This window comes from Ochotona princeps, chromosome 23 (assembly GCF_030435755.1).
Source record: "Ochotona princeps isolate mOchPri1 chromosome 23, mOchPri1.hap1, whole genome shotgun sequence".
Classification (NCBI taxonomy): Eukaryota; Metazoa; Chordata; class Mammalia; order Lagomorpha; family Ochotonidae; genus Ochotona; species Ochotona princeps.
The window spans coordinates 13,191,986-13,217,813 of record NC_080854.1 but is presented as its reverse complement, the minus strand read 5'-3'; the positions used below and the strand labels follow the sequence as shown (position 1 = coordinate 13,217,813).

The 25,828-nt window shown below is 45.5% G+C and overlaps 1 protein-coding gene across 1 annotated transcript in view; it reads right to left on the bottom strand.

Annotated features, from left to right (window-relative positions):
- The window catches only part of ARL15 (ADP ribosylation factor like GTPase 15), a 405,415-nt gene extending 381,447 nt beyond the window's left edge, over positions 1–23,968 (bottom strand). The window contains exon 1 of the mRNA XM_004583698.2: positions 23,808–23,968. Coding sequence (XP_004583755.1) covers positions 23,808–23,855 — 48 coding nt within the window. The 5' untranslated portion in view covers positions 23,856–23,968. The remainder of the gene's footprint in view (positions 1–23,807) is intronic.
- Between the last annotated feature and the right edge of the window lie 1,860 nt (positions 23,969–25,828).

Here is a 25,828-nt window from a genome sequence, read left to right as displayed (position 1 = left end):
ATCCTAACTGATACCATGATTGGGAAAATCAAATGAGACATGCGCATCTCCACAAGTAGAATAGCCCCCGAGGCAGTTAGAGGGAAGTGTTTTGTGTTCCACTTCAGAGCAACACTATTTTTTTCTTTAAGATTTATTCATTTTATTACAGCCAGATATACAGAGAGGAGGAGAGACAGAGAGGAAGATCTTCCGTCCAATGATGCACTCCCCAAGTGAGCCGCAACGGGCCGATGCGCGCCGATCCGAAGCCAAGAACCTGGAACCTCTTCCGGGTCTCCCACACGGGTGCAGTGTCCCAATGCATTGGGCCGTCCTCAACTGCTGTCCCAGGCCACAAGCAGGGAGCTGGATGGGAAGTGGAGCTGCTGGGATTAGAACCGGCGCCCATATGGGATCCCGGGGCTTTCAAGGCGAGGACTTTAGCCGCTAGGCCACGCCGCTGGGCCCCAGAGCAACACTATTATCTCAACCTAGGGACAGAGAAACAAAAACTAGCCAGCACATTACAGAACCATGATTTCAACCACGTCTTTTGGAATTCACAGCCAATACTTTAAACCATTAAGAGCAACCAAATGCAAATAAAGCAAAACAAACCAAGTATCACAGGTTTACTATATTTCATGGCTCAGCAAACATTCTGACTACCAAAGGCCAACAAAAGCAAAACTCCATGTTAACGTAATACCACTCATCTACCACATTCAACACCTGCCCATTTAGACGTAAAAGCTGACCCCCCACACACACACACACACCACATGCACAGGAAAAAAATCAGATGGACACAATCATGGTTTCCGTAATGCATAGTGGCAACTGCCTGCCAAACTCTGATTAGTAAGCAGTGGTAACTTTTACGAGTACACAGCACACTGCGAGGCCTGCAGTGCTTTCTTTTTTTTTTAAAAGATTTATTTATTTTTATTGCAAAGTCAGATATACAGAGCGGAGAGACAGAGAGGAAGATCTTCCACCCGATGTTTCACTCCCCAAGTGAACCACAACGGCCGGTGCTGCGCCAATCTGAAGCCGAGAACCTGGAACCTCTTCCGGGTCTCTCACGCGGGTGCAGGGTCCCAAAGCTTTCGGCCGTCCTCGACTGCTTTCCCAGGTCACAAGCGGGGAGCTGGATGGGAAGTGGGGCTGCCAGGACTAGAACTGCGCCCATATGGGATCCCGGCGCGTTCAAGGCGAGGACTTTAGTCGCTAGGCCACGCTGCTGGGTCCTGCAGTGCTCTTTCTAAGGTCACTATCAATGAAGGTCATTCTCATTCACTTGAAGCAAAAAAAATTTTCCACATACTATAATAACTAGAAGAACTTGACCTTGGCATGGTTAACTACCCAGACCATGGATGCCATGGGGTGCTTCAGTGCCCCAGTTTGGTAAACAAGGGGTGGCAGGAATAGAAACCCTTGAAAGGTTCAAGGATTTCAGAGGTCAAGTTGAAAACTCCAATACACTTACTTGGTCTACACATTCTCTTCACTAGTTAAGCGAATATGTACTATACCGAGCCCCTCTTCCCGCTAGTGCTCTAGCAGCTGGGGGCTAACAGCACACAAGGTCCCTGCTTGGCCTAATGTCTGCTCTGTAATGGGGACAGGACAGGAAAACAAGGCACGATGGAAGATGACAAAGGCCCACGGAAACCATGGGACTTTCAGCAGAGTGTGGACCTGGTACAGTGCTACATTTGAGAGCACATGAAGTCATTCTAACATTTACAGACCGTAATAATATAATAATAAAAAGTGCCAAAAATGTTTTCAGCAGCTTTGTTTCCAAAATCCTTATCATCAACACACACAAGTCTCCAACCAGGAAAAGTCAGGGCGTCAGGATTCCATCTAGTGGTTCACAGACAAGTACTAAGAAACGAGCTAGGGAGAATTCATAGATGTAGATGTCAAGACTTCCTAAAACAACATAGAACTGCCCCATCTTTTGAATCCTAATTTGTCAGCTATAAAATGAGAATAATAGCGCAGACTGACATTTCTAACCCAAATCCATTGTTTCCATCATTGAGGATGTTCAACTGATAAAGTCTAGGCAAATACTCTAAAATGGGGCAACCAAGCAATCTGACAGACTTCTTCTCTCATTCTGAACAAAGGGCACACCCATCTCATCAGCACTGTGAGGAGTCAGAGAGCTACAAAAGAAAACATAGTAAGTTAAAAAAAAATAGTAAGTTTCAGATTTGTGTGTGTGTGTGTGTTTTTAAAAAAATGTTTAATCTTTAGAGGAGAGTTAGAGGGAGAGATCTTCATTTGCTAGATCACTCCCCAAGTGGCTGCAATAGATGAAGGCCGTGCCAGGCTCTAGCCAGCAGCTTCTTCTAGATCTCTCACATAAGGGCAACAGCCCAAAGAATTGGGTTATCCTCTGCTGCTTTCCCAGGTACAACACCGGGGAACTGGTTTAAAGTGGAACAGCCGGGATTCGTACTGGTGCCCATCTGCGATGTCAGTACGACAGGTAGAGGCTTAACTTACTATGTCATAGCACCAGTGCTTATATGTATTTTTAAGTTGAATCTCTACTGTCTTCCAGGCACATAGATTCTTCAGGCTTCAGCAAAAGGGAGGCTCACACACACACACACACACACACACACACACAAATGGTCCCAGTGATAAACTCTGCTCTCAGCTTCTATAGACACCCTGGATTTAGGCCTTCTTTCCTATGCCTGGTACCTACCTCCTCCTACTGCCACTCATGTCATCAGGACTAATGCCCGCGACTTATCACTGCAAATACTGGGAGGGCAACTCTGAGATTTACCTATGGAAGAAACATCCCAAAGGCAGAAGACTTTGCCCCCAGCACTCTCTGTCTCAACAGATCCAGCACCTAGGGCCAAAACAAAACACTCACTTTCACCTAAACTTCACAGCTATGTTGCGGGTTAGCTAGTACTGTTTGGAGGTTTGAGTCTACATTATGTAAACTTATATTATTCACATATTATTCAATATTATTTAATGCTCTCAAATTTTTATTTGTTTATTTGTATTTGAAAGGCAGACAAAAACATTCAGATGGTTGAAATCAGGAGCCTCAAACTCAAACTCAGTCTCCCATGTGGATGAAAAGAGGGTTTAATCCAGCACCTGCTGCCTCCCAGAATATGCATTAATAGGAAGCTGAAGTTGAGACCAGAGTCAGGATTTGAACCCTGGGACCTTGGTATCAGATGTGGATATCTCAAGTAGTATCATAAATGCTGTGCCCAATATCCATACCACATTTAATATTTTACAAAGTTATTCTATGACAGGCATCCAGTTTACCACACATAGATTGATAGACACAGAGGCAAGCTTTATTTAGAATCATGTAAGGAAAGCTATAATTACCTAACTGCCTAAAATATGGATTCATCTTGCATTTCCTTCCTCCTATTCCCTGTGCGTATATTTAAATTAGCACCACTTTTTTTTATAAGATTTTATTATTATTATTGGAAAGCCAGATATACAGAGAGGAGAAGAGACAGGAAAATCTTCCGTCCGATGATTCACTCCCCAAGTGAGCCGCAACGGGCCAGTACTGCACTGATCCGATGCCGGGACCAGGAACCTCTTCCAGGTCTCCTACGCGGGTGCAGGGTCCCAAAGCTTTGGGCCGTCCTCCACTGCTTTCCCAGGCCACAAGCAGGGAGCTGGACGGGAAGTGGAGCTGCCGGGATTAGAACCGGCACCAATATGGGATCCCGGGGCTTTCAAGGCGAGGACTTTAGCCGCTAGGCCACGCCGCTGGGCCCAAATTAGCACCACTTTTTAACACTGCCTTTCTGCTAGAACCTTAGAAATTGCTGAATATGATTTTATCCCTTGAATTTATTTTAAGCTTCTTCCTTGGGCATGACACCAATATTGCCACCTCTAGAGTCCTCAAAAAATACCCAAATGGCCGTGTCCTTTTACTAAATCGCACTTCCAGATTACCTTACAAAATCATACACTCAGAATGAAGCACTGATTACAGCAGGTATAGTCCAACAACCAATAAAGGATCAAAAACCTTTCTGCTTCACTATGAATTAGACACTCTAGATTCTTGCTGTACCTTTTCTATTGTGGAAAAGGAAGTGAGTTTTCTCAGGTATGAATCCCTCAAATTGACCTCAGAAACTCTATCTACTCTGAACATCAATAGATAGTCCTTAAATGTTCAGAGAGTAACAATACCAAAAATCCCCACCTCATTGGCACAAATAAGCAAGCATCAGGTGCTTTGTAAAGGGAAGGTTACTGACTCCTAAGCCAAGCCAGCAATGTCCCTACTGAGATTCACGAGTAGCCCCAGTAGATCCCCATGCTTTCCGCTTGTCCTAGTATAATCCATTCTCCACCCAGCAGTCAGAGCAAGTTTGCAACACACAAGTCAGTTGCTCTCACCTTCTGCTTGAAATGATCTGATCATTTAAAAGCAATCTTAACTAGAGACCAAGTCCACACCACAACCACCAGGAGCCCCACAAATCCTTACTGGGCTGCCCCTCTGGGACCTAGCTTCTTCAGGGTCAAATCCTTGGGCCCACTTTCAATATCTCATAGCCCAAACTCTGAGATTTGCATAAAACCAATCATTTGCTGAAGAAAAACAACCCAAATCAAATATAGCTGGGGAAACCCTTGGGATTTTCTGTTGAGTCTCTGGTACCCAAACAACACAATCTGTGGGACCCATCTATCTACTTTTGCCAAAAAGCTCTGCCATTTTTCATTTTCTTTTCCAAAGGACACTCCTACCCAAATTTTGTAGATTCCGCCCTGGTGGTTCAAGGCCTTTCTGCCTCCATTCCTTGCTGTTCACGTTTCTGGCTTCTCAAAGGCATGTACAATGACTCTTCTCACTGCAGTCTTCATGCTATGGACTAAGGAGGAGCAAGGCAGATGTGGGAACGTTACATGAAAGCCTAACAACTGAAAGCTATGTACTCATCACCTGTCTCAGGGTGGAAAGGCAAGCTTGTCGAACTCCTACACTCTCATCAGCCTCAGCCCCTCTCCTATAAGGAGTGTGCTTCTTAGAGGGTGCAGTTCCAATTCAAGCATCCTTTAACACAGTGAATCACATCTACCAACCATGCCTATTGAAATCCAACGGAAGCACACACAATTCAATGTAAAAGAGCACCCCTGATGAGCTCACAAGCCACAAGAGAAAAGGGGGTGTTGGGGGAGAATGTCATCTCTAAAGGGACTACTATGGGTCTGGCAGATAGCTGCACTGGCTAATCCTCCACCAGGATCTCATATGGGTATGGGCTTGTGTCCCAGATGCTTCACTTCCTATTCAACTCCCTGCCAAAACCTTGGGTCCCTGCACTCACATGGAAGACCCAGAAGCTCCTGGCTCCTGGCCTTGGATTCGCTCAATTCCAGCCATTGCAGCCATTTCGGGAGCAGTGAACCAGCAGATGGAAGATCTTTCTCTCTTGTCTCTCTTTGCTCTGTACATCTGCCTTTCCAATAAATACATAAATTAATCAAAAAAAAAAAAAAAAAGAGGACAGCTGTGTGCTGGGTGTTATTGCCTCCTCATTCCACTCAGTCTTCACAAGCACAGTAATGTAGGTACTTCTAAGCCTACCTGTCAGATTAAAAAACAAAACAAAACACCCTGAAGGTTGCATGCCTAAGGCTAGTAAGTGGCAGAGCCCCATCTAGGTGTGGCCCCAGTCAAGTGCTTTCCATACCCTGCACCCTAGCTGGGGTTACAAATCGGTAGTTTGGATATTCAAGACACATTTTTGAAAGGAAAATTAAGTCTTCATCATATTAGACTGAAATGAGGAAAAACATTCAAATTGTCCTGTGTATGAAACGCTAACACAATGGAAGCCACCTGTGTATTAACTTGTGCTGCTGGAGTAACTGCGGGGAAGAGGGAATGCCTAAGGTAATGTTGAGTTCATGTTCAATCAGAAGGCTCAAGATTATACAGGCAACAACTTTACAGTGTCTAACCTTCACAACCACAGTTCTACTGCAATCTTGCTTCTGCTTAATCCTTCACCAACAAAGAACAGAATGTAGAATAATAAACTAGTGGATTAAACCTTCGATTCTCAGCCATATGTCTGAATTCAGATTTTGTGTTTACTGAAAGTCTCACTACCCTCACAAATGATTAACATATGAATAAATGCCATCAATATCAATCAAAGTCCTAATAAAATATCACTTGTTTTACAAGTATACATAAAACTGGCTGGAGAAAGTAACTAGGTTACTCGAAAGAAATTTTTGAAATTCTCCCTTATAGTGCTGTGTCTTTGTAATAACTCATGGTAAAGTGAAGAGACATTGCATGAAGTATTAAAATCAACCACAATGTGGAGAAAAGTTGAATAGAATTTTGCATCTACTTCAGCCTCTCACTTCCTCATTGTCCCTAGTAACAGCAGAGAACATTCCCGCTCTGTCATTTCCTATTCAAGCACACAAATTAAGAGTTCCCTCCGATGATTCTGACCTTGTCATTGTAGATCTCCCCACTAGAGACTCACAGAAGACTGTTTACACTCTTCAAATCATTAAAGCTACTGATCATATTGTCTCTGCCTTTTATCAATGTTACTTAATCTGTAATTTATTGATTTGAGGGAGAGTTTCAATAAGTCTTTGAATGAGCAAAGTCAGACAGGAAGAGAGACAGGCTGGGAGGAGGGAAAGAAGGCTCTTCTAAACTAATCTGACAACTGTCCTTCACAAAATATTCTGAAACCTAATAGGTTGCAGCATTAAAATCGAAGACATAAAGTGACTGTTTCATTTCAGGCAAATAAATACTGACTAAAGTGTCATTGAGTGAAACAAATGCACTTGTTAATTCTGAACACCAAAGAAAAAAATATCACTCACACTCATTCTTAGAAACGTACTTGTTTATGACTGCTGGGGCTAACACCATTCATTCCAACCATCTACCACAACCAGGATCAAGCATTTTTATCTCAAAGATGAGTTAAAACACTCCAGATTTGGGAAAATGCAATAGAAGTGCATTAAGACAAAATGAGGATAGAGTTAAACCAGCTTATCATGACTCTTGCTGAGGGCTGGACTCCGGCACAGCGAGCTAAGCCAAGCCTTGGAATACTCAGATCCCAGAGCAGAGGTCTAGATCTGAGCGCACGTCACTCATATGAAAGATCAAGATGGAGTCTCCCAGCTTTGTTTTGGGTCAGTTCCAGCTATTGCAAGCATCTGGGGAGTGAAGCAGCAAAAGGAAGATCCACAGCACTGTACACAGTGCATTAAGCCACCACCTGTGGCATCATGGCATCAGTGCCTCATATCAGAATGCCAGTTCTGGCTGCCCTGCTTCTGATCCAGCTTTCTAATAATGCAATTCAGAAAGGTCCATGAACCTGAACCCTTGCCAACGCACATGGGAGACCAAGATGGAGATCCTGGCCTCATGGCTCCTGGCTAGCTGTTGGGGAGACCTGGAAGGTGAACCAGTCAATGAAAGAGCTCTCCTGCTGTCTCTCCACTCTTCCCCTCCCTTCTTGCTTGCTTTCTTTCTCCTTGTCACTCTATCACTCCATCACTCAAATACATTTTTTAAACTCTTCTTCCTCCTCATCCATGCTTTATAATCACACATTCATATGTTGGCTTATTCAAAACAACCTGTATAAAGAATTAAAATATGCATCACATCTTGTACAGATTTTTCTAATTCCCACACTTCTAGCAACTTGCTTCATTATATTTGTATTTTCTTATGTTACAAAGAATCTGGTGCAATGTTTTAGAATCAGCAAGTGACAATCTATTCTAGATATGGATTAAAAAAATGTTTCACCAAATGTTTGAAGAAACTAGTCCAAGTGAATACAAAACACATAATTATTCATGATAAAGTGACAAACACTGAGAAGACAAAAAAATGGAAAATATTCATTAGGGATATTTCCAAAGATGACCAAATAGTCAGGAATTTTCTCAAATAAAAACATATGTGGTAAGAAAGAAGAACATGACTAGAACAGGAACCTATTTACCACACACTCAGGCTGCAGGACAATGACAACCTGAACCCCAAGAAGGAACTGGACGTCAGACTCAGCCACAGTCCAGGGCCAGGTCTCCAGGCCTGATAGAAAAACAAAGGAAATTCAGAGGCAATCAAATGATTCTGTCTAAATTATCCAACCTGTAAAACAGGCATCTTAAATTGTGGCACATATACATGACCGAATATGACTTAGCCATAAAAAAAGAATGAAATCATGTTTTTGCAACAAAATGGATGAACTGGAGACCATTACACTAAGTGAAATAAGTTGATACCCAAAAGACAACCATCATATGTTTTCCCTGATTTGTGGTAATATACAGAGTACAAAAAATGTAATATATATGAGTGAAATTGACATTTTGAGCTTTGATTATTGTTTATAGCCCTTTGTCTACACTCCTAAAAAACAGTAGTTTTTCACCTTAGCACTTGTTGAATTCATTATTTAGTGGGGATTTAAACTTGGGTTATAAAGTAAACTTAAAGTATGTTATTGTAAAAATTTTTTTAAATTATTAGGGAAGGGAGAGAGAGGGTGGCAGTGAGGGTGAAAAGAATCATGCTCTCTAAAACATTTTTTTATTGGAAAGTCATATTTACAGACAGAAATAGAGACAGACAGAAAGATCTTCCATCTGCTGGTTCACTCCCCAGTAACCACAATGATGGGAGCTGAGCCCATCCAAAGCCAGGAGCTTCTTCTGGGTCTCTTACATGGGTGCAGGATCCCAAGGCTTTAGGCCATCCTCCACTGCTTTCCCCAGGCCATAAGCAGGGAGCTGGATTCGGAGAAAAGCAGTCAGGACACAAGCCAGTGCCTATAGATGCTGGCACTTACAGGTGGATGATTAGCCATTTGAGTAATCATGCCAGCATCAGTATCATGCTCTTAAAACTGTCTCTACAAATTGGTTCCTTTTATATAAACAAAAATAAATGTAGCAGAAAGCATGTTAGATACAGTATAGGTAGTAAACTTTCTAAAATAATACTTTAAAAATCATCTTCAAAAATCAGCACACTGATGTAAATACTACATTGTACTAAGGAAAATAGGACCAATGAGTAATATAACAGTATGGTACTCTGATATAAAATTAAACACAGGGCCCGGCAGCGTGGTCTAGCGGCTAAAGTCCTCGCCTTGAAAGCCCCGAGATCCCATATGGGCGCCGGTTCTAATCCCAGCAGCTCCACTTCCCATCCAGCTCCCTGCTTGTGGCCTGGGAAAGCAGTGGAGGACGGCCCAATGCATTGGGACACTGCACCCACGTGGGAGACCCGGAAGAGGTTCCAGGTTCCCGGCATCGGATCGGCGCGCACCGGCCCGTTGCGGCTCACTTGGGGAGTGAAACATTGGATGGAAGATCTTCCTCTCTGTCTCTCCTCCTCTGTGTATATCTGGCTGTAATAAAAATGAATAAATCTTAAAATAAATAAATAAATAAATAAAATTAAACACAGACAAAGCTCATCATTACAAGAGCTTTTCTGCAGCTAGCACAGCGAGCTAAGGCCAGCCACCTTCAGCAAACACTGACAGCAGAACAGAGGCATCATCCAATAAATCAGCCCAGCCTACTTTCTGCTGCCCCACATGGCCCCTCAGGAAGCCTTCAAAAAGGGAGAAGAGATGAAAGAGCAGGCTAGCAAATCAGGTGCTAGCGGAAGACGCTCTCCGAAGCGGACACTTTCAAACACCGAGCCCCAATAAAGAAAATGCTAGAGGGGGATCTCAGAGAACTCGTCCACTTGGATCAAAGTGAGCCATCCCATGCAGCCGCACATCTGTAACAGCTGAAAACCAGAAGTGGCCTGAGGCGTGTGGGCCACCACGTGTCATGCCAGCACCTTTCACCCTGTATCTCAGAGACAGCTGCCACTTAGAACACCAACTGGCAGCTGCAGTCTCTTTAACCCAGTTACCATGCACTACATTTAATGGGTGCTCTGTGAAAGGCTCTAGTAGAAAAATGAATAGAATTTTTGGTGACCACAGTCTGTCCCAGCTCACTAACAGCTAACACTTTCATAGTGCTAAGGGTTCTTTAAAATGACACATTTCTGTATGCATATATCCCTATGTGTGTGCACACGTCCACACACATAGTCATTCTGCTTCCTTTGTACATGAGGAACCTGAGATGTAAAGGCTGTGGCACAGGTGATAGAGCTAGAATGCAAGGACAGGCAGTTTGGCTCCAAATTCAGCTCCGTGTGGCCTCTCGGTCCAACTGCTGTGGGTCCAATAGCTGTGGGTCAAGCCAAACCCAGGACCTAAACCTCAACCAGGACTTCTCACACGGGTGACAGGGATCAGATTACCTGAGTTATCACCGATAGCCTCCTGGAGTCCCATGACCTCAAGACTGGAATCTGGAATGGAGTTGGGACTTCAACCCAGACACGTTAAGATGAGATGGAGGTGTACCAAGTGACATCTTAGCTAGTGTCAAAGTGTGTGATCCCCTAAGGATTTGTTACCTGGCTCAGTCCTTCACTGCAACAAAACTCCTTCTATGGTCCTGGTGACCCCATCACCCACACAACTGACCATCCAATACCAATCTTCCCATCTTTTTCTGGTTACCAGCACAAGCCATGCACTGGAGTTTCTCCTTTGAGAACTGGTCTACCTACATGACCTTACCTTCACATACTACATTGTCTGACTACACTGAAAATTCTCTCCTTCCACTTTATTTTAAAGATTTATTTTATTTTTATTGGAAAGTCAGATATACAGAGAGGAGGAGAGACAGACAGAAAGATTTTCCATCTGCTGATTCACTCCCCAAGTAGCCACAACGGCCAGAACTGCACCAATCCAAAGCCGGGAGACAGGGGGAGCTTCTTCTGGGTCTCCCACGCAGGTCCCTCTCTATGAATTCCAATAAATAAACCTTTAAAAAAATAAAAACCCTTACCCTTATTGAGTTAATTGTCCATCTACTGCAACACCTAGATAGCTACAAAAGCTAGAACAAAAACAAATAAAAAAGCACACGACTCAGTAAATTTGTATCATTGTTAAGTGATGCTGTGCACTTCAACCTCACACACCACCGTCCATTCTGTTTCCCCAGTAAGCCCCGCATTTTCATCCTTTACAATGCCTTCTTCACCCATACACAATTCTAACGCTTGCTCCATCATTTTTCACATTCAGCAAGAGGCCTCTGCTTCTACTTCATCAGCATTTAACCACTCTAGGAGACCTGGAAGAAGTTCTAGGCTTCCAGCCTCAGCCTGGCCTGCCGAGGAGTAAACCAGCAGATAAGGATTTTCTTATCTCTGTCTCTCCCTCCCTAACTGACTTTCAAAGAGAACAAGAGCCAAAGCAAGCAACAAGCAGACAAGCAGAGAACCGTTCCCTCCTCCTTAGGGCAGGGATGACACTCTGATAGCCACAAAAAGAAACAGATGTGCTCAACTTATTAAAATTTTGATTGCTTACTTTCTCCTCATTTTTCCATTTTATCATGGACCAAGACGCTAAGAAACACTTAATATCACACAGATAACAGGTGGAAAGAACATGACTTGAAACTCAGTTCTCTTGTTTGAGAGGCTGAGGCAACGCTGTCAGTTCAATTCGGGTCTCCAACCTGGTGCCAGGGATCCAACCACTTGAGCCCTCACCACCCAAGGTCCACCTTGGCAGGAAGCCTCAGCCAGTAAATGGAGCTGAAGTTAAACTCAAAGACATTCAGCTGTGGAAGGTAAGGCAGACGCATACCTCAAGCTCACACCTTATTAGTTCCAGGTAAGATCACACTTGTCACCAACACGCCCGACAATGGAGGCAGCTGTGACTCCTCGGTGCTTCCTGACCATTGGTTCCCCAGCTGCTACACTTCTCTGGGCGTTGTGGAAAGGATTAACTGAAAGGAGGCCTTCCATAGCACTTCCTACAGAACTCAACAGAATCAATTGGTGGGTAGGGGGGAGGAACCCCAGACTCTACAGAATTGTTCCATAAAATTCAAAATTTAAAATAAAAATTAAAAAAAAAAATAATAGAACTCAGCAGAGTGAATTCTCAACAGATGTTCATCAGCACGACTGTTATCAGATAACTTAATCTCAACAAAGGGTGGCCCAGTATACCCGAACAGCATTCTAAGCAAATTACAAATATTAGCTGAATTAGTCAAAACTGAGTGTTTTAAAACATGAGTATTTTAAACCCAACAATTCTCTCTAGAATCCTATAACAAGAACACCCCCCCCCCAAAGACCTGGGAATATTAAAATATAATTTATTTCTCAAGAGATTTATTGTATAAATGAGTGTATTAAAAATTGCACAACAAAGAGGCCTACCTAATTGTGAGTGTTTCCCAACCTTAAGACACTGGAACTCAAGTTTTTTCAGACCCACTAAAGTACCAAAGAAATAATTACTGCTCTTTGCATTCCACTCTCACAAAAATCCAAGGATTTACAAAGAATGTGGATTGTAACACCATTTGAACAACCAACACTGAAGCAAATAAAGATGCTTAATTAATTGTAGTTTACCCTACTAATATGGAAAATGTATGCTGTAGAAATCATTGAAAGTTCATTAAGCACACAGTTGGGTATGAAGCAATAGCTTCATTATGATACCACATGGGTCTCCTAGATGGGAAAGTGAATCCCACCTACACATTACAGGATACTATGCTAACATGTAAACTGATTTTCCACAAATTGCAGAATCACAGATTGTTTTTTTTTTTCTATTGCATTTTGGTATGCTCCTCAAGTCTCCTTCATTAAGCTTTCACTTTTAATAATAAGTATGTTGAAATTGGCATTGTGGCCATGTGGGTTAAGCCATGACCAGGGATGTCCACGTCCCACACAGGAATGCCTGGGGTCAATCGGCCTCCACCCCAGCTTCCAGTGTGGTGCTGCTGTACCTGAGAGGGATCAGGTGACGGCTCCAGGGCCTGTGGTCTGGCCTCCCAGGCATCAGAGCAGGACAGAGCTCCCCGCTCCCAGCTCTGACCTGCTCAACTCAGTCCTAACCCTGGCTCGAACTGGTGTTAGGTGTGTGAAGGAATGGATGGAAGAGTTCTCTCTTTCTGCGTTACTCTGTTTCTCAAACAAAAAATGAGCATTTTTAAAATATTACCAAAACATATTTGCTCTTAGACTGCCAAAACAATGTGAAAAATGCTTTAAAAAGATGTCTATTTCGGTCTCAAAAAAGTTCGAAATCATATATACAAGGGAGTCTTCTAACAGTTTATGGAAATGAATGCTATAAAAAAAACTATGTGTGGTTTTCAAAGTATGGTGGCATCCAATAAACTCATCTTTCAATTCTATTTTCTTACAAATTTTTTTAAATACTTGCTTTGTCTGCTCAGTGTGTGTTAATATGATTACAAAATGACTCATAAGCCATTAATAAAAACTGCAGAATCCTAATAAAAGCTGAAATGTACATAAAACTCCATGGAATAGCTTTTATGATTCATGTGTCATGTTAAAGAAAACACATTTGCACACACACAGCCAGGCTTCAAAAAAAAACATTCTCTTTGGAAGCCAGGAGCCAGGATCCTCCTCCATGTCTCCCAGGTGGGTACAGGATCCAAGACTTTGGCCATCCTCAACTGCCTTCCCAGGTCACAAGCAAGGAGTTGGATGAGAAGCAGGGCTGCCGGGATTAGAACCAGCACCCATATGGGATCCTAGAGCTTGCAAGGCAAGGACTCTAGCCACTAGGCCACCACATGGGGACTCTAGCTGCTAGGCCACCACGTGGGAAGGAGGTTCCTGGCTCCTGTCTTTGGATCGGCTCAGCTCTGGCCATTGCGGTTACTTGGGGAGTGAACCATCGGATGGAAGATCTTCCTCTCTGTCTCTCCTCCTCTCTGTATATCTGACTTTGCAATAAAAAAAAATAAATATTTCAGAAAAATTCTCTTGTGAGCTTTTCCAAATGCAAACTAGATATCTACATGTAACTAGACATGACTACATCTAAACTAAAAATTTGAAACTCTACCGATCAACATGAAAGTTATTAATTTCAAAAACAATATCAAAGTAGGAAAATGGCAAATATCAAAAAGATAAGAATGTGTACATTAGAATTTCTCTAAAATTTCCACATTCACAAGACACAACACATAGTTTGCACACATATATCATAAAATGCAAAAAACACTCATGAGAAGGATCATTAACTTTGAGACACTTGTCATCACCAAGAGGAGTGGAGGAGACAAGTTCGCAAAGGCAGGAGGCTTCAGCCATAGCCTGGGAGTATCACTATTTTTAAAAACACACCAGAGTTTTGAAGTTAAAAACAACAAAATGTTGAATGCTGTTGAGTAAGTGAGGCATGAACATATTGTTTTCTTTCATATTGTTTTCTGTAGTTCCCTACACATGCTTGCCATACTTCATACTTAGAAAACCAAACTGTGGGGCTGGCTCCAGGGCTCAACAGGCTAATCTTCCACCTTAAAGTGCCGGCGTCCCATATGGACTTTGGTTTATGTTCAGGCTATTCCAATTCCCATCCAAGGTCAGGTCCTGGGGTCCCTGTACCCACGTGGAAGACCTGGAAGAAGCTCCTGGCTCCTGGCTTCAGATCAGCTCAACTCCAGCCATTGTAAGCCTTTTAGGGAGAACTAGTGGGTGGATGATCTTTCTTTGTCTTTTTCTTTATAAATCTGCCTTTCCAATACAAAGAAAGAAAACCAAACCCTGAAAATACTGAATTCTGTGTTAGCTCCTGACTTTCTGTCTAGCTGAATTAGAGACAGGCACAGACTGGCTGTACTTCCCTGAGTGGCCCAGGCCCAGATCCTGCTTGTCATCCCTTCCCCACCTGTGAGTGACCAGGGAAGGGGAAAAAAAATCTCTCCAGTGGATACATAGACACAGCTACCAGGAGACGAGGTCTGGTCTGGAAGAGAAGCTGGGCCGAGGTCAGAACAGGTCTCAGCAAATCAAGATACTGACAAATCCGGTGCAGGAAACCTTCCTGCAAAAGCAACCATCCGAGGGACTGTCAAAATCAGGTAGGTGTTGGGCTGTGAGGCAACAGCATAACGTGACAGTTTATGCAAAGCAGTGGGTAACCAATGGGAACAATGGTGTGCAAACTCCAGTCACCAGGCAGAAACCCACGCAGCTTCCCCCCGCGGGACTGCGCTGTCTTTAAGTTCTCAAGTGGGGGAGGACTCTTTACAACAGCATCACATACTCCCTCAAGTTCCAGCACTTACAGCATAGGATTGGAATCAGCTAAGCCAGATTCATACCAGCCCTGACCCTCCACCAGTTACCTGATCCTTGCCAATACCCTGTCTTTCAGAGCCCCAAGTTTCCTTGTAAGTTGAAGCCTGAAATAGTTGGTTAACAAGACTGTGGGGAGGACTGAATTAATCCAAGAAAAACACTCTGCAATTCACCTGATAGACAGTCCCCATGTAACCACGCACTGGACCAGATTCTGGTGGTAGAAAAGGAGTTCAGGAGGCCAGACTCAGAAGTGAACTATGTCTTGCCTTTAGCACTAGCGATCAGTTCAAGCTATATAAAGTGTAGAGATCCAGGCAGTAAGAACATGCAAAGCCTCTTGTCCAAAATGAGGCATTTCAGGATGGTGACGAAAGATCATTAAACCAAGTGTGGAGCTGCTTTGAGTCTGGCTGAAAAGCAAGTGTGCGTGGGCACTCTGAAGTGAGAGTCAGCTGGACTGGGCTTCGAGACTCACCCAGGCACATGAAGCAATGAGATGATGTCAGACCAGAGCCGTAGCACAACTGATGGGGGCAGCAGGCTCCGACATAAGAGCCCACCATGAACACAGTTTGTGAGAAGCAGAGTAAACTTCTCTCCAAGGTAATCACCAGACCTTCCGTCAAAATCTTCCCTTCCCTCGGGGCTACTTCAGAAGTGAATTCTTTCTAGTCAGTGTCAACGGAGACTTTAACCAGTCACAGTTCAGAAGCAAAAGGTTGCTTGTGGTCTCTGTCTGCTGGGGACAGTTCCACTTCGCCAGCAACACTTGGCAAAGCAGCATAGCAGATTTCAGACACTCAAATAGATCCTGAGTCTCAGCAACCTCTTTAAAAGGTACCGACTGGGCTTGGGACAGTCAGGAATTCACCCTTGAACATGACAGCAGAGGCCTACCTAATGAGGCTGCCTCAAAATTCATTTCCGGCTCCTTGGTGGACCACTGGATCTGAAGGCCACCTCAGGGACTAAAGCACTGGCCTGGGGACTGGGGAAAGGGTATGGCTCTGCATACAACACTCTTCTGTCCAGGCAGCCTGACCCGCAACAGCCATGGGCAGAGCCAAGTCCTTGAGGGACACACTGCTCAGGGCCCCTGCTTGAACGCAGTGGTGGCCCCAGAGCACTCTTCTGAACCTGTCCATGTAAGCAGCAGCATGGTATAGCCATCCCTCGGCATCCACTGGGGAAAGGTGCCAGGACCTCCCACAGGGACCAAAATTCCTGGATGTTCAGGCTCCCTCCCAAAAACTTGCATGCATCCCACGCACACGTTCCAATATACCTTAAATCACAGCTAGGCAGCTTCTGCTGCCTGCCACAACACAGGCGCTACGTAAACAACTGTTCCCATGGATGGTTTAGGGAACAACCAGAAGTCTGTGCATGTTTGGTACGAATGCAAGGCTTTTTACAAATACACTTGAGCTATGGATAAGAAACGCTTGGATATGGAGGGCTGTACTTACATGAAGCATGCTGTAAAAATGTCAAGAACATGCCAATAGCTTTGTCACCAAGCTGCCAGAGCCTCTGCCTAGAGTAAAAGAAAATGGCTTTCCGGTAGAAGCCTGAGAGGACAGAGTGCCCTGGAAGCTGCAATGCCAGCCACCTGCTGGCCCTGTAACCTTGGGGCAGGTACACAGCCTTCCCCCAAATCTCCCTTGAATGCCCTTCTGTGTATCATCTGCACCCCTCACTGCCCACACAGAAGCACTTGGCTTATGCATGCTTCCGCACGCGGTCTCCTGGAGGACACTGCTCGAGGTCCCCGCACGTCCCTCCTCCCGCCCTCACTGCAAGGCTGCAGTGGTGGAATCCCAGGAAACAGACGCCACATCTCTGTTAGAACAGTTCCTACTTAGCACAATGGATTTTCTGAAAATGTTTTCACCAAGTGACTCCCGCAATGTATAGGTGTATACGAATTCGTTTTAATAAACTTAATTTTATTATATCCAAATGCAATGTACAAATACAATGAGCACCAACAGTGCATAAGACAATGATTTACTGTGCTCACGTTATTTTCACCTTATGAATTATTAATAAAGGAACATTAACACAACTACCTCATCCAGTTGACATTAAGACTAGGGAGTGTTGGGCCTGGTGCAGTAATCTAGCAGCTAAAGTTTTTGCCTTGAACGTACTGGGATCCCATATGGGCGCCAGTTTTAATCCCAGCAGCTCCAGTTCCCATCCAACCCCCTGATTGTGGCCTGGGAAAGCAGTTAAAGATGGCCCAAAGCCTTGGGACGCTGCACCTGCATGGGAGATCTGGAAAAAGCTCCTGGCTCCTGGCTTCGGATTGGCTCAGCTCCAGCCATTGCAGTCACTTGGGGAGTGAACTATCGGAGGGAAGATCTTCTCTGTTTCTCCTCCTCTCTGTATATTTGACTTTGCAATAAAAATAAATAAATCTTAAAAAAAAAAAAAGACTAGAGTGTTAGGACGGTATTATTACTTTATAGTCCAACAAAATACATGCAACTTGTTCATAGCCATTCACTGTTCAAAAGACACTTTTCAAAGTCATTCAGAGGGGCCCGGCGGCATGGCCTAGTGGCTAAAATCCTCGCCTTGAACGCGCCGGGATCCCATGTGGGCACTGGTTCTAATCCCGGAAGCTCCATTTCCCATCCAGCTCCCTGCTTGTGGCCTGGGAAAGCAGTCGAGGACCCTGCACCTGTGTGGGAGACCCAGGTTCCTGGTTCCCGACTTCGGATCAGCGCAGCATCGGCCATTGCAGCTCACTTGGGGAGTGAATCATCGGACGGAAGATCTTCCTCTCTGTCTCTCCTCCTCTCTGTATATCCGGCTTTCCAATAAAAATTAATAAAATCTTAAGAAAAAAAAAGTCATTCAGAAAATGTTTTCAGTAAAAATGCTCTTTATTAAAAAAAGAAAAGTCCAGCTTGGGGCAAGTATTGTGGTATAGCTCCCTCCTAATTGCTTTGCTGAACCAGCAGAAGATGGCTCAAGCGCTTGGTACCCTGCCAACCACCTGGGAGACCTGGATGAAGCTCCCAGCTTCAGCCTGGCTCTGCCCTGGCCATTGTGGCCACTTAGCGTATCAATCAGCAGACAGCAGATGTCTCCCTCTTTCTGTTTGTTTCTCTCTTTCCCTCTCTATAACCATGACTCTCAAATAAATAACTAAATAAATCTTTGTTAAAGCCTGGCTCACAGGTAACTGAACATCATATAAAATCACAAATGTGACTTCACTTCTCTTTTCAAATGAGCCCCTATTCAATGTATTAGCACCAATCAACTCTATTCTCTGTAACAAAATATGAATTCCTGTTCTTGGCTGGTTGGTTGATTTTTATCCTATGAATAGTGGTAGATGACCCTCCATCTCACTCATCGGGATCTTCTCCCTAAGACGCCAATTTTTATAATAGCAGATGAAGCTTATGACCAACAATTGAGGCAAAGTCCACCAGTGTATACGAATTCGTTTTAATAAACTTAATTTTATTATATCCAAATGCAATGTACAAATACAATGAGCACCAACAGTGCATAAGACAAAACAAGTATTGTTTTGTTCGTTTTTTATGAATTTCAAAGGCAGGGGAGGGGAGGGAGGCAGAGGGAGAGAAATGTTCCATCCACTGGTTCACTCCCCAAATGGCCACAACAGCCAATACAGAGTCAGGCTGAAGCTAGGAGCTTCATCCAGGTCGCCCATGTCAGTGCAAGGGTCCAAGTACCTGGGCCATTTTCCACTACTTTCCCAGGCATTCTAACAGGAAGTTGAATCAAAAGTGGAGGAGCCAGGATTCAAACCAGGACCCATATAGGATGCCGGCACTGCAGTGGGGACGTTGAACACACCACACCACAGTGTTGGCCCCATAACCACAATTTTTTTTTAAGATTTCTTTTTCTTTTTTTTTTTTTTTTCAATTTGGGGGTGTGTATATGAAGCATGGTCTTTCTTTGTGGCTATTTATTTTTATTGCAACGTCAGATATACAGAGAGGAGAGACAGAGAAGAAGATCTTCCGTCCGATGATTCACTCCCCAAGGGACTGCAACGGCCAGAGCTGCGCCAATCCAAAGTTAGGAGCCAGGAGCCTCTTCCAGATCTCCCACACAGGTGCAGGGTCCCAAGGCTTTGGGCTGTCCTCAAATGCTTTCCTAGGCCACAATCAGGGAGATGGATGGGAAGCGACGCTGCCAGGATTAGAACCAGTGTCCATATGGAATCCTGGCACAATCAAGACGAGGGCTTTAGCCACTAGGCCACCATGCCAGGCCCTATTTGTTTATTTTCAAGGTTGACTGACAGAGAAGGAGAAGAGAGACAGAAAGACCTATCCAGTAGTTTACAACTGAAATGCAAGCAACAGCCAGGCCAGGCCAAAAACCAAAAACTCCATCCAGTCTTCCTGGTAGGTAGCAGGACCCCGACTACCTGGGCCACCATCCTCCAAGGCACACTAGCAGAAAGCTGAATTGGAAGACTAGGAATAACTGGCACTGTGGTAGGGGATGCAGGCAACACAAGTGGCAGTGTAGCCCACAAGAGCCCCAATCAAGCACTATTACTTGTCAAATGCGCCAAGTGCCATCTTACATTTGAGTTCACAAGAAAACAAAGAAACGTCCACTAGAGAGAACCACACTACAGCCAAGCACCTCAGAGGTCATCCCGACCCTCTGCGCCTCTCAGTTGGCTCTGCAGGTCTCACCTATTGCCTACAGCAGGGCAGGGAAGGGAATCCCAGTAGAAGGTTTATTCCTCAAGTCTTTCAAAGCCATGCACCAAATGCTAGCTCCAGCAATACCGTTGAGTGAATTAATGAAAACACCAGCGTGTGGCTTCATCTTCATAGGTCCTACATAACCCTCAAGGGAGTCTTGCAACTTTGGCTGACTGATGACCACTCCCCATCTTCCCATTCACTGAGATGCGTTCTTAAACAGGAAGTATAAATCAACAACCTAACTGCCATGCAAGAACATGACATCTTTGAAAAGCAATGGACTACTTATAGCGCTATATTGTAGGAATCATCTCTTCAATGTACAACCAGTTCTACTGCTGTTGTTGTGACAGGGAGGGGAAAGGTACACACAAGTGAGCCAAGTCAAAAGGGACATTTGGGAATTGAAAGGAATCCAGAAGTGGATCTCATCAAACCTTCCAGAAAAGCCCACAAGGTAGATTGTCCCTTTTCACGCTAACTAGACTATTTTCTCCTTCCTTATTCAAAAAGCTGTGCACGTGGCCTTACTACTTTTAGCTGTCAGCAGAGAAAAGAGATGCTGGTACAGCCTGCAAGGATGCCAGCCAAGTCCTTCCCCATAGACCTGACAAGTGTGAACACGGCCTTGCAGACGTCATCATGAGGGGGGAGAGAGGTACGTGGCCTCCCAGGAAGACTCTGCTTATCCACTGGAAAACAGATGTTTTGGTTTCAATTGCAACCCCAGCTAGACAAATTATACTTGATGATCTTTTGACTTAACAGAGAAAGATACATTCTGCATTCCCCAGAACCAAATACCTAATCCAAACAGATTTTATCTTGTCTCAATTTAGAGGCTGGTAAAGCAAATGAAATTGTCACTCTGGTCTCATATTCAAGCGATTCCACAAATACTGGAGCCTAACCCTATGCCAAGAATCAAGTCAGGCACCACACCAGGTGATACACAGAACTATTTTTTTATCCCCAGTTACCACTATTCCCCTAAGTTGAAATCAATTTTAAAAAATCTGTCTGAAATACTAAGAAACCATCTGATTCTGCTCATCTAGAATCTCTAAACGAGAGCATTTCTTTTAAGAAATTAAAAGCAACAGCCAAGATTAGAGAGCTGCTGCTTCAGTTTTCCCATCTTCATCTGATTGAAAGCTGTTAAAAATAGCACCTTCACCTTTCTCTTTCTCCTCCCTTCCGCTCCCTTCCAAACCAAAAAGGTGAAGGGGTGACATCCAGTCCAGAGAACAATGGACAATAGACACACACAGCTCACTCGCCCTCTCTCTCTTCCAGATTCTAACAGCAAAGAGAAGTCAAATGCTGATTAAAAAAGAAAAAGAGGCACGCACCATTATTCTTCCCAAGCTCATGAGAGGACAGCTTGTTCCAGTCCCTTCAGTAAAATTCTCAGAGTCAAAACTTGGAATAGGTGCGTGTGTGTGTGTGTGTGTGTGTGTGGAAACTAGTCAAAGTTTGGGGATGGGTTTATTTTAAAAAATAGGAGCCTAGTAGCAGAGTAGCAGAGTGGCATAGTGGAAGTGTGCTGGGCAGGTAATGCAGAGCTTGATGCATCAAAAATAAGATCCTGCACACAAAGAAATTGATTTTTATTTCTCAGAAATGGGGTTTTGCATGAACATCAAAGATTATGCATAAGCAAGTCAATATGAAAATAAGAAAAGAATCAGTGATGTATGGCACACTTATGCTGAAAACTGATAAGCAAAAAGTAGACAAAACCACCCCCATGGAGGACTGCTGGCTGCCTTCTTCGGGCCATTTTAACACTGGTGGACGGTGGGAACCTTCGCAACAGAATAAGCAGTGCACTCCTAAGAACTGAACTGTTTTTAAGACTTTTTCTTCCTCCCCCTGCTAGGAGTTCTATGGATTATTCCACTGCCCTTGTGAAATTTGTGGAAGCATAGTCAAAGAAACAAAACAGATATAAATGGCAAAGCAAATGTTGGAGGGGTGACAGGTTAAGAAAACAAATTTGCAATCCACTAATGCGGGTACAAGCTGTTGGTAAATTGGTACAGAAATTAATCTGTTACCCTCAAACCTTGAGCCCACAAATGTTCATTTACCTGCACCTAGGCCATATCTGCCTGGAGTTTACACAGTCGCCAGTGTTCAGCGCCACTTTCACTGAAGGATTGGGTGGGCTTTGCACTTCAGAGGCAGCAAGGTGCTACAATTTGAAAATGTCAGGACACACCCAGTAAAATAAAGAGTAGAAGGCTCAGAAACACCTGGCTTCCTTTTCAGGCACTAGTCACTTAAGAGTCCAACAGCAGCCTTTCCCAGGTGCTAATTATTCTCAACGAAACTTCCAATGAAATCTACACAGACAACAAGACACAGCCATATATCGTACCCGACAAGCTCTCCACATCAATCAGCTAAACTCAGAAAATCAGCTCTTGGGGCACATCCCGCAACCCAACCTGCAGAACTCCTTGCACGGGGTAGGACGCAGGACCTGAGACCATCCCCCTAACCTGCTACAGCTGTGAGTCTGGTAAAATCCACCGGGAACGTGGAAGTCGCTGACCTCCACCAAGCAGCAGCAACACACAATCTGACTCCGCTTGCTCCGTTCACAAGGTCGTGCATTAGCTGCCATCCCCACCCTCCCCCAGCACAGGACCAACGCTGTAACTTCACATCCACGAAGATGAACCTCAAACGTACAGCTTAATACTAACAAACCAAGCCCTGGCCCAGCGATTCCAGACCGAGAATGCCTGCAGATAATCTCGGCACAGCCTTCAGTGCAATTCCTAGAAGGCAGTGGCCCATCCCTGCCAAGGCCAATCTGCAATCAAACTTTCTGGGTCCTGCGACCAGGAGGGGCCGTCCCTCACCAGGGACTTCAGCTCCACAGGGCCACAGTGGTTCTTCCCGGACACCTGCGACTTAGGGTCACGACGCAGGAACCGGCCGCAGCCCCCTGCCTAGAAAGATTTCCCCCGGACCACAACAGGCAGCGATGGGGAAATCACAAATATTGGAACGAAAGCCGGGGCTTGCATAATTGCGTGCGTGTGCACACACACACACACCACACACTCCCACAAGTCAGTTTTCCAATACTCTGCTCCAGCCTGGTGCTGCCACTCCCCCCACACACACACCCAAACTCCCCAGAACAAGCCCGGCCTAAATAAAGTGCAGCTGGGAGCTGCAGGGTGTCCGGGACGGCTGCGGCGTGCAGCAGCGCCCCGCACCCGCCGGAGCCCCGCGTCTCGCTCCGGCCGGGTTGCCAGGCAGGTTTAGCCCCGGCCCCTGGAAGGTTAATGCGCCCGTGCCCCGGGTCAAGGCTCTCGGAGCTCTAATAGCAAGCAAATGACCGCGGCTGCCTGGATTTAATGAAGCCATTCTCGGTTATGGCTGTTTAATAGCACTTGGAGTTCTGTTGCAAGCGAGAGCGAAAAACTCCGGCTTCCCCGGAAAGCAAGTCGTCTGCGGGCAGCGCGGGGGAAAAGCCAAGGTCGGACGAAGGCGCGAACACGGGCAGGGGACGCCCCGCAGCCCCGGCCCGCATCTCTCCCCGCAGCCCGGCAGACCCCGGGCCGCGCCTTTACCTGTCAGCTCGCCGCCCCGCCGCGAGCCCTGGCCGCGGCCGCCAAGAAAGAAACCCCCCAAGGCACCGCATCGCAAAGAAAGAAAGCGAAAAAAAAAAAAAAAAAAGGTTGGTTCCTTCAAGCGAGGGCCACCGGGCCAGCTGAGGTTCCAGAACCCACACGCCATCCGCTCCCCGCACCTACCAGATAATCCATGTACAGAAACGCCTCAGTTATCCGGAGATCAGACATCCGGCAGCCTAAAGCATCCGGAACGACTCCGAACCCGGAAAAAAAAAAGCAGCGTCTCCGGCTGCAAGCGAGCAGCTCCTGAAAAAACCAGCAACAGCGAAAACCACCGAGAGCTGCCGAGGAGCCGAACCTTACACAAGGGGCGCGGCGATTGGCCGGGAGGGCGGGCCGAAAGGAAGGAGGGTGCGCATTGGCTGCCGCGTCTATAAAAGGCAGGCCCCAGCGGGCGACGGCAGAGAAGCGCGGGAGGGAATTGTTCTCCTGCTTGTTGTGTGAAGGGCCGAGGGCCGGGGGCGGGGACAGCGGGGCGGTCGGCACGCGCAGTTGGCCGAATCCGGACAGCGCAAAATCGGCGGGGGCCGCGGCCGCCTGCGCGCCTCGTGGTTGGGGGAGAGCCGCGCCTCAGGGCCCTCGATGTCCCCGCCCATCTCCCCGAGTAGGAAGCCCCGGCTGGGCCGTGGGGAGGCGTGGTAGCCCCCGGGCGCCTTCCCAGCGGCTCCGCGGCCTGGAGGCCGCACCGCCCGGGCGCCCCGTGAGCCATAGGAGCCGGCTTGTAGGTGACTGTGGGGTACACCGGGCGCTCGCAGCTGGGAAGCTGCTCAGGCGAACGGAGCCGGTGCGACCCTCCACGCTGCCGCGCCGGAGACTGTTCTGCGAACTCCAGGTAGCCCACGGGGACGACACCTTCCCCCGCACGCCATGTGAAAGGGGGGTGAACAAGTTCTGAGGAGGAGTTGCTCAAGTTTGTGGTGTTCCCCAAGCTGTCGGAAGGGCGCAGCTGATGGGTTCTTGGCGCGCTTCAGGGGCCAGGGACAGCATAAACCCAAGGTCCCTGGAATACAGTAAGAGTGTTTGTAACAGGCAGCTCCCCGAAATGACCGGAACCGGAACGCAGCTCCTCGTGAGCACCCCATGTCATTTTAAAAGGTAAAGAGATCTACAAGCAGGTAGACTTTGATATGTGTGCATTTTTAATTTCTAGGAAACTGGAACAGGGATTGCAGTATTGCCAAATCAGAACCAAAAGAGGGAAAAAAAACCTGAGTAGGAAGATTGGAGGCTCCTTTCCTAAAAGATCCGGGGTATGAATGTCATATTCACTTAAAACGAGGCAAAAGAAAAGTTCTTGTTTTTCTTTTAAATTTTAGTCAGTTTGAACAGATTCAATAGAGTTTGTAGTTAAAATTTTTAAAATATGATTATGTTCCTTTCCTCCCTTTCTCCCCAAGCTCTATTTAACTTTGCAGTTGGGAATAGAAGGAGGAAGATTGTAAACTAGGAAAAAAAAAAATATATATATATATATATATACACACACACACACACACATATATATCACGTGCTGGTATCCTTTGTTCAGTAAACAAGGAAGGAGTGAATAGAGTTGGAATTTGGAAGTCCCAAGTGCAAAAAAATGTGTTTCGGTTTTGATTTCCCATGCTGTTCTTGGGTTCCTTGCCCCCCCGCCCCCCCCCCCCGGCCTTGAGAAGCTCAGAGGGTAAGGGGCTTGCTCTCAACCTAATTAGTACTTATTTGGACTTGTATACAGCAGCATCTCCAGGGGGAAAACGAAATCTTTCTGAACTGACTACCTCACTATACAGGGTTGAATTTTTCCTCTACCCCTAAACCAGCCCAACCCTTTTGGTATCCTCAACCAACAAATTTCTGCATAGTATATTTATCTGGGGCAGCCAGGCCAGTTCTGGTAGTGATAATGTGTTTTTACACACACAGTGAGCAAGGCCCCCTGTGCCCTGAGGGGAGCTCTGGGTGATTGGGGGTGGGCTATCTAATCTTTCTCTGAAGCTGTTTCCTAAGCTGCAAAATAAGAATTCCTACTACCAGAAGGCTTTTTTTTTTTTTAAAGTAGCTAGGCACTATGAGTATTTCCAGCTGTAAAGGTTTGATCCAAGGGTGAGTGTGCAAATAGTAAGTTATACTTCTGCAGGAGTGTCAGCCTGTTCAGGGGC